The sequence below is a fragment of the Durio zibethinus genome, chromosome 4 (genome assembly GCF_047325235.1).
Source record: "Durio zibethinus cultivar Kanyao isolate XHJ-2024 chromosome 4, ASM4732523v1, whole genome shotgun sequence".
Taxonomy (NCBI): Eukaryota; Viridiplantae; Streptophyta; class Magnoliopsida; order Malvales; family Malvaceae; genus Durio; species Durio zibethinus.
In genome coordinates, this window is record NC_143165.1 from 7,890,208 (window position 1) to 7,900,631 (window position 10,424).

At 27.7% G+C, this 10,424-nt stretch overlaps 1 protein-coding gene across 1 annotated transcript; it reads right to left on the reverse strand.

Moving 5' to 3' along the window:
* Positions 1 to 454: 454 nt before the first annotated feature.
* LOC111288786 (uncharacterized) lies at positions 455 to 1,639 on the reverse strand. The gene is made up of 2 exons (XM_089760207.1): positions 827 to 1,639; positions 455 to 794 (listed from the first exon to the last, which is right to left on the reverse strand). The coding sequence occupies exons 1-2, from the start codon at positions 1,577 to 1,579 to the stop codon at positions 543 to 545; spliced, it is 1,005 nt and encodes a 334-aa protein (XP_089616333.1). The 5' UTR covers positions 1,580 to 1,639; the 3' UTR covers positions 455 to 542.
* Positions 1,640 to 10,424: the final 8,785 nt, after the last annotated feature.

Below are 10,424 nucleotides of genomic sequence, written 5' to 3' on the forward strand. Positions count from 1 at the left end.
GTATAGATAATCCAAGTGTTTGCATTTGAATAAACTCATTGGAATTCTTCCGGAAACTTGATTGTTGTACAAAATAAATTTTTGTAATATAGGAAGGTGATCAAATGTATCCGATGAGAGATGACCAGAGAACTCGTTGTATGCGAGGTCGATTATTTGCAATGAAGAAATGTTGAAGATTGAGGAAGGAATGGAACCTGAAATATTATTATATATTATTCAAACATAGTTTTTGTAGGTTGAAGAATTTCATATCCGTAATGTATTAATGAATGAAGAACTACGTCAACATTTGAAGTTCTACTTTTATAATACTATTTTCGATTCGACAATAAAAGTCTATAATGGAATGAGTGAACCCTTTGGGAACCTTGTGCATCTAAGAAAAAAATCATCAAAAAAGCTTTCCTATGCTGACACTTTTACTGGTTTTACCTCAAGTTACGTCCAATTCGACAAAAAAACCTTCCAGTTGACCTAAATTTTAACTAATAAATCTGAACTAATGAAAGAAACATAAATTGTCAACTAATCATTCTAGTTTATCTAAATTCTAAGAAAAGGGTCATCGGAAGCATACCTGTTAAGTTGTTCCCATTGAAATACAACCACTTTAGTCTAGTCAAATTCCCGATTTGTAGAGGAACACTTCCCTTAAAGGAATTGGCTTTGAGAATTAAAGTTTCTAAATTTTGGCACTTGAATAAACTGGTTGGAAGTCTACCAGAAAGATAGTTGAATCCCAAATCTAGATGTCGTAAATTAGGAAGGTGATCAAATATAGCAAATGGAAGATGACCTACAAAATGAGATTATTAGTGTTGAAAATCAATATTTGCAATAAAGATATATGGAAGATTAATGAGAAAGATACAAAACCTGATAACTGATTATCATTCAAATATAATGATTTCAAGTTAGAGAGATTTCCAATTGCTATAGGAATTTGTCCTTTCAGATCATTTTTATACAGGACCAACTCCTCTAGCTTTGACAAAGAGCCCAAAGAGGACGGAATGGCACCGGAGAAGTTGTTAGTGTGTAGAAACAAGCTCTGAAGTTGAGTAAAGGAATCAAACCATGAGGGAATCTCTCCATTGAAGCTGTTGTTAGCAAAGTTAACGTATTTCAATCGACGTAAATTAGTCAACTCGGTAGGTAAAACGCCATGAAAACTGTTATACTGAATGTTGAACCAAGCAAGAAAAGACAGATTCCCCAACTGAGGCGGGATTATGCCTGTGAGATTCATGCCAGAAAGATTGAGAGCAGTGACTCGATGGTGCCTAGATCCGCAAGTAATACCAATCCAATTGCAAACAGAGGCAGTAGTAGACCAGTTGGTTGCCAAAAGGTTTTGAGGGTCATGACTAACATGGGCTTTTAGTGCAAGCAGTGCCAATTGGTCAGTGGTGATGTTGAGTGATTCCAAGGACAAAATAGCCACAAAGTTATGCAACAGCACCACAACCATAAGAGGGAGGAGGAAGCTGGCGTTTCCCATATGGTTATATTTGTAGTTGAGACAAATTAAGAAAGAAAGAACTGATATAGTTGCATCATGGTTTGGGTTGCTCATTCTTTAAATACTAGTAAATGCATATGTTTTGACTATGTATTAATAAAATATAACTTTGGTTGAGAAAAAAGAAACATGCATATGTTTCAAAATGAGTTAATTACACATTCTATATTTGAACTTTGATAAAATGTATAAATTGATATCTACAAAAAATATATATACAATTTGCATTGTGAACTGCATTTTAAATAGTATACCATGTTAAGTCAGTAACACCATTAACTTGTTCATGTGACATTTCATAGTATAATCACGTCATGTGTACATCATGCACTAAATAAGAATTATAAATATTTTGTAAGTAATCTACGTGATATGCGATATCCAAGACGAGAGTTTTACCATCCAAATAACAAAGAAAAAAAGTTGACTTTAATATATTTTATATTAAAATTTTATTTCTTAATGAAATTGATGTTCTATGCCTTTTAATGACAAAAAGTAAAAAATATGAAAAATTAATTTAGAATTAAAAAAAATAAGAGTATAACTTGTTAAGAAAAAAATACTTATTTTTAGGAAATTCAAAAAACAAAACTTTATAAAAAAAAAAAAAAAAGGACCAGGAGTAAATATTTTTCACTGGCAATGAAAATTATGCATATTGATGATTTGATGTTATGATATTGGTCAAATGTCACTTACAAGGGTGTTAAATTTGAATTAAAATGATAAATGATTTGACAATATATAATTAATTCTCTCAAAATTGATAGTTAAAGAGTAATTAAATTCTTATATAAAAAGGGAGAAAAAAGGAGTAATTCAACGAAACACTCGGTATAAGCATGACAGGTCGAACCTTGAAGCATTCTATACGAAGTTATGCATCAAGTCTATGTATGATAATATTTTTATAGATTTAGGCGTCCTGAAAAACCCTGCAAATCTTGAAGAAAGAAAAACCAAATAGGAGAAATGGGCAGGGATTGAGGCATATGTCCTTTTCACTTTTGAGGATTAATTATTGCATTCTTCAAATAATTTCTGGTATTGGTGGGGGAAACGTTGATTAAAAGTTGAAGTAGGCAACGAGTCAGACATAGAAAAATAATGAGGGGACGTTTGGGTTAGTGTTTCGAGACGCCTGACGTTAGTCAATTTAGGTTTTTAGGATTCAATGTTCGTGAGTTTGATAATTAAAAAAATTAAAATTTATAATTAATTAATTTTAATTTTACATTGTTAGTTAATATATTGACATAAAATAAATATTTAATTAAATTATAATACATGATAAAAATGTCATGTTATTAGCTTTCACATCAATATAAAAATAAAAAATTAAAAAATAATTTTTTAAAAAATTAAAAATTATATTTTTTTAAAATTTTAAAAATTTTTATGCTAAGATGATAATGAACAAACTAATGATATGACATTTATATCATGTGATATAATTTTATTGTGTGCTTATATCATATTAATAATTTAACTAACGGAGTTAGATAAAAAAAATCAAAGAATTTAATAAAAAAATAAAAATTAATTTGAGTATCTATTAAGAATTTTGATTTTTTAAATACTAATTTTATGAAAATTATATAATACAAAAATCAAATTTATACTTAAGCCTAAAATTTATAATTATTAATAATAATTATACATAATATTACTTGAATATAACATAACAACATAAATCATGGAGATCAATTGCAAATTAAAAAATTAAAAGTGGTAGAAAGAAATTAAGGTGACATAAAATATAAATAATTTTGTCCCCCATGACACGGTTGAAGTATTCTTTACGGAAATATTTTAGGTAATGTTTATGATTTTTTTAATCAAATGCTACTATCATTGCTACTAATTAATTAATAATCAATTCAATTGAGCTTTCTAGTCAAGAATTGACGCTCCACTTTGCCTATTTCATCAAAGAGAGGAAAGAAAAAGGAATTTGACAATATTTGAATTTATTTGATATTTAAATATTGTGGAAATTTCCATATCAGAGATGAAAAGTGTGAAGCATTGCCATTAATAATAAAATTATATGAGCTTTTAGGGCAGACTTTGCTTTTGGCGTCAACGGCGTGATATCTAGGCAAGTGAGGTAGCTCTGTTAAAAAATTAAAATTCGTAATTAGGTATTTAAATTTAAATTTTATCAAATTTTTTGATACTTTAATCTAGCATTATAAGTTAATATATTGACAAAAAATAAATATTTAATTTTATTAGATATTTATGATAAAAGATTCATGTCATTAGTTATCACATCAATATGAAAATAAAAAATTAAAATTATTTTTTATTTTTTTGCTGTATTAAAAAAAAATTTCTTCGTACTAACGTGATGGTGAACATACCAATGATGTGGTATTGATGCCATGTGGCATAATTTTATTTTTTGTACTTAGGAGGATTTTAGTCAAGGTGATAGTTATTATGTGTCGATAATCTTTTAATAAATTTGATTTTTTTTAATGTTAGAAGACTTATTAAAGGTAGACCTAGAGCATTTTAAGTGGTTTTACTATATTTTTTTATAAAAAAATTGATAGAATGAAAATTTAAATATGTACTAAAAATTTTAGTTCTTTAAGAATCAATGTGAGAGAAATTGTATAATATAAAGACAAAATTTTTATTTAACCCAAATATTTAAAATTATTATTAATAATTATATGTAATATTACTTAAATATAACTGTATTTGTATTCATATGATGAATTTCCCATAATTTTTAAGGTGATTGAAAAATTATAACAACATAAATCATGAAGATCAATTGAAAGATTAAAGGTGGTAGAAGGAAATTAAGGTGACATAAAATATAAATAATTTTGTCCTCCATGACACGGTTGAAGTATTCTTGTGGACAAAAATATTTTAGGAAATGTTTAATTTTTTTTAATCAAATGCTAATGTCATTGGTACTAATGACTCAATTCAACTGAGCTTCCTAGACAAGAATTTAAGTTTTCAGAGTAAAAAACAAAAAAAAAGCAAAAGTCTTCCTCCTTTTTGAAAAATTTGGCAAGTACTTAAATCATTTAATTTTTTTTACTTATATTATATTAGAAAAATTATTTGATATAGTGACAATAGAGTTTATAAACACACAAATAAAGTTAAAATGATGAAATATGTTTCATTTATTTTTAAATTAATTTTTTTAAATATGTATAAAAAAATATGTCACTATCTTAATCTTACTTATGAAGTTAAAAAATTTCACTATCAGTATATCAAATAATTTCTTGTTATATTACTAGTAATTGTTAAACGTAAAATTATCACATAATTTAATAGTATTTTTTTTTGGCTTCAACACATAATGAAACAATTTAGAGATTTGAAATTAATTTAAAAATTTATTATAACGTATAAGTTCGGAGGCTTGATTATTAGATGTAAAAATCAAGAAGTCACCATCAATCTTTTTTGTTAAGATATGATTAGTCATCAATCTTATCTTTTGGTCTATGAAATTAAGTTAGATTTGAGCATACGATTATAAGTGAGAAAGATTGTTACACCTCACAGCGCCTATCTGAAGATGATACCAATTAATTCTATAAGATCTTAAAATGATCTTGCTTATATAGTGTTTTACTTATTATTTTATTATCGTTATTTAAATATTAAAAATTTTCTAAGCTATTCTTAACATTTCAGTATGACTTAAGTCGGTATGATAGGTTGTTTGGGTGATGGTGTGGCTGGCAGTGCGGTGGTGTAGCTGGGGATAGTTGGCCAAAACCTTGCACCTTTATGGTTGTTGGCAAGTGGTGTAGGTGGGTAGTGCATTTAATCCGCAATGACTTTTGCACCAAAAAAATTTAGAAAGAAGAAAAAAAAGATAGAAAAAAAAGGAAAAAAATAAAAAATAATAAAAATATAAAATAAAGATAAAACCAGAAATAAAAATAAAGTAAGATAAATAAAAACAAAATTACATTTGGGTTGAAACTTAATTAAGCTTAACGAGTAATCCAAGATTGGATAAGAATAAAATTGAGAATCAATTTGGGTTTTCTAAAATAACACTCAATTTCTCTTAGATAAAATAGGTGATTATAGTTGCTTCTCTTTGCATATTACTACGAATTAGGAATAAAATAAAAACAAAAAAGACAACAATTTTATCTTGGCAAACACATACAAAAAACCAAACATTGAACATAAAGATTTTTTTTTTTTTGAACTCCTCTAAACATAGGCTTGTTGAATTTCAAACGGTTCCTCTAAATAGAGGTTAGACAACTTTTTGAAAATTAAAAAGGCTTATCTAAACAAAAGCTCGAAAACTTTTTAAAAATTTGAAAGGTTGCTCTAAATAGAAACTCGATAACTTTTTAAAAATTTGAAAGGCTTTTCTTAATAGAGACTCGATAACTTTTTAAAATTTTAAAAAGCTCATATAAACAAAGCCTTGATAACTTTTTGAGAATTTAAAAGGTTTTTTTAAACAAAAACTCGACAAGTTTTTGAAATATTGAAACATTATTCCTAGAGGACTTACAAATTTTGACAACAAATATTCCTTTAAATAGAGGCTCCACAACTTAAAAACAATCTCATCTTGAAAAAGCTTATTCTAAATAGAAGTTAAACAACTTTAAAAATCATAACCACAAATCATCATTTTTTTTAAAAATCTTTGTTACCTTTGAAAATTGAAATCTCACCTCTAAAAAAGCAAATTTCTCTCATTTGAGTATTGAAGTCTTATCTTTGATTGTTGTCTTTGGTTGTTATCTTTGTACGAGGGCCAAAAGTCTTTTTTTTCCCCTTAAAGAATGAAAAGTCCTTGTCCTTGCAACAATTTATGATCTTAACCTTCCATGGGTGCATGCACCAAATGCTCTAAATGCAATGCATGTGATATAATCAAAATTATTTACTTTTAATTGTGGTTAAGGATTTTTAAGATCTCTTGCCTTTTGGTCAGCAAATACCATAGAACCAACATGGCCTTAATGTTCAGTCATTGCATTTTCCTTAAAAATATTCTTCTTTTTTTTCTTTCTACTTTAGCAATCTGCAATGTCAACATTTTGCCATGCTTTTATCATTATTTTTCTATCTACCTTTTTTAACTTTTTAAAGTGATGTTAATATCTTTCATGTTATTAGTTAGTTTTTCATCATTTTAATTTTAAAATCAACAAAATGCAATCACACTTTTCTTTTATTCATTTATAGGATGAATAAAGATGACAAATGAGATAAAAGAATGGATATATATATTATTTTTATTTTTCAAATAAGAGAAAGCACATTTCAATAAACGGATAAGAAGAGTATACCAATAAAAAGACTAAGTGTTTAGGTTAGGACAAAAGCACTTAAAGAATGATAACAAAATAATCATGAACAAGTCATTCTTAGACTTTTTATTCCAAAACTTAACCAGATGACATTTTTGATCCTTTAAAGTTCATCAAACCTCATTTGTCCCTATGTTGTGAGGTCATTGCATGATATTGCCTTTCCTTTATACTTAAACCTCTTTTTTAGGTTATCAACTTATATATATATATCTCATTTTCTTTTCAAATCTTTATTTTTCTTTTTTTTTAGGCAACGTATTTTTTCACAGCATCTGAGTTTATTGAATTAGTTAAATCATTTTCATTCGTTTTTGCCCAAATTAATGCCCTACCTAAAAAAGCTTTTTGCACCATATACAGACCTTCCTAATTTGGTATCCATTTTCCTTGATTGTCATATTGATTTGGAAGGATCCTTTTTAGCACTAAATCTCTTTCTCAAAAGTGACAAGGATGGATTTTTTTATCTTGTACTTTCATCATCATCTTTTGATACAATTGACCATGGTAAAATGCTATAAGTCTTATCTTTTCAATAAAGTTTAACTATTTGTAGCGATTTTGAACCCACTCTATTTCTTTTAGCTTTACTTCTATTAGAACTTTCAATGAAATAATACCTTTCGACTGGTAACACAACTTTCATCTCATAAACCAACAAAAATGGGTAGGCCTCAATAGATATTTGGACTGATATTTGTAAGCATGCAAAGCAAAAGATAATTTTTTATTCTAATTTTTGTAAGTATTAATCATCTTCTTTAGGATCCTTTTGATATTTTTATTTATAGCTTCTACTACCTTATTCATTTTTAGATGGTATGATACAAAATTATGATGATGGATCTCAGATTGAGTACACATTTCATTCATTATTTTACTGTTCAAAATTTTTGGTATTGTCAAAAATAATCCTTTTGAGAAGTCCATATTTGCATGTTATCTCTTTTTTTATGAATTTGCATACCACCAACTAGGTTACACTAGCATATGACATAGTTTCTACTTATTTTATGAAATAATCAATTATTACGAAGATGAATCTATGCCTATTTGAAGCTTTTGAGGTAATGGGATCAATGACATCTATGCCAAACATAGAATATAGCCATGGAGATGCCAAAATATACAAAGCTGATGGAATAGTATGAATCTTATCAACATAAATCTGACACTTATGATATATTCTAGCATAATCAATATAGTCATTCTCTATTGTCAACCAATAATAGCTAGCCCTCATAATTTGTTTAGCCATTTGCATGTGCACTATAAATTCTTTCATGTACTTTTTCAAGAATCTTTTTTTGCTTTAGTTGCATCACACATCTTAATAGCACTTGATCTTAACTTTTTTATAAAGGATATCTTAATCAAGGAAGGAACCTATGGCCAACCTTTTAATGATCTTTTTATCATTTTTGTTGTATGCTTTAGGTATTGTTAACTTCTAACGTATTGTAACATATCATAATACCAAGGCTTTCCATCAACTTCTTCTTTAATACCTAAGCAATATATGTTGGTACATATTTTACTTCCAACTTGATGGGTTGGATCTCAATATTTACATCTATTTTAATCATTGCAATTGAAATAGCTAGTGTAACAGCAATCTGGTTCTTTTATCTAAGCAGATGTTCAAAATTAAATTTGTTTAAATTGTTTAACCTGTTCAAAAATGTACTCATTGTACCGAATCAACTTCGAATCTTTCATTTCTTATTCTCCTCGTAATTGATATATGTCTAGAGTTGAATATTCAAATACATCCAACATTTTTATCTTCTTTTTAATTGCTGCCTACAAACCCATAATACAAGTTTCGTATTCAGTGACATTATTTGTACAATTAAAATTCAATCTAACTGTGATGGGATAATAGTGTCATTAGGAGATATCAAAATTACCTTAATACCATAGCCTAGGGCATTAATAGCTCCATCAAAATACATCTTCTAAGATTTTTCACGATCGAGAAGAAACTTAGGTGTTGCATTTCCTTAATTACTTTTTATGTTACATAAACAATATCATTTTTTGATAGCATAACTTACCATCTTACTATCCTCCATGTCAATAAAGGCTTTTTAAAGATATACTAAATGGGATCCAATTTTGCTATAAGTCAAGTAGTATGAGAAAGCATGTATTGCTTGAGCATTCGAGCTGTCTAGGCCAGTGCATAAAATATCATTTTTAATAGTGAATACTTAGACTTATAATCAGTGAACTTCATGCTCAAGTAGTAGATTACTCTTTCCTTTTTGTTGGTTTCATTTTTTTGCCCAATACACACCTTATTGAATTTTTATGTATTGTTAGGTACAGAATTAAAGGCTTCCCCAAAACTAGTAGTACCAATACAAGTGCATTTGATAAATACTTTTTAACTTTATCCAAAGCTTTTAACATTCATCATTCCATTCTCCTAAATCATGTTTTCTAATAAGCTTGAAAATAGGATTGCATTTGTAGGTGAGTTGAGAGATGAAATGAGCAATATAGTTCGATCTTCCTAAAAAGCCTCACACTTCTTTTGGGGTATAAGAAAAAGATAAGTTTTGAATAGCAAGTATCATATCTGGATCCATTTCAGTTCTTTTTTTATTGACTACAAAACCCAACAGTTTTCTTGATTTAGCACTAAATATACACTTGACATGATTCAACTTTAGTTGAAATTTTTTTAACTTATCAAGTAACTTTTTAAAATTAACTACATAATCTTTTTTTTAATGAGACTTTGTAATCATATCATTTATATATACTTCTATTTTTTTATGCATCATGTTATAAAAAAAAAAGTAATCATTGCCTTTTGATAAGTAGCACAAGCAATTTTCAATCCAAAAGCATAACTTTGTAACAAAATTTGCTCTATATAGTTATAAGCGTTGTCTTTTTTATATCATCTTGAGCCATTTTGATTTGATTTTACTTGAAAAGCCATCCATAAAGGAAAATATGGAATGCTAAGTAGTGTTATCCACTAAAGTATTAATATAAGACAAAGAAGAATTATCCTTGGGACTTGTCTTACTCAGATCCTGATAATTAACACGCATTTTTACTTTTTCATTTTTTTGAAAAACTGGCACTATGGTGGCTACCCATTCAAGATATTTTATCACCTCCATAAATCTAACATCGATTTGTTTCTTCACTTCTTCTTTGATTTTCAGAACATTTTTGGTTTTATGCATCTTAACTTTTGCTGTACTAGCTTGCATTCTGGTTTTAAAGGTAATTTGTGTTCTATAATATCAATACTGAGTCTTAACATATCTTAATAGGATCATGCGAACATTTCATGAATTTTTGAAGTAATTTTTTCAGCCTTTGCCTGCCACTTGGTAGAAGGAATATACTGACCTTAACTTCTCTTTTATTTTCATCATTCTTCAAATTTATTAGTTCAGTAATTTCTTGATGGGGCTTAATTGGCTTATTTTCATATTATATTAATTTCAACAAATTTGGAGGCAAAGTGTTTCATTACCAAGTTGGTTAAACATGAATTGGGTTTTTGAAATTGAATCCAAGATTACTATCATGAT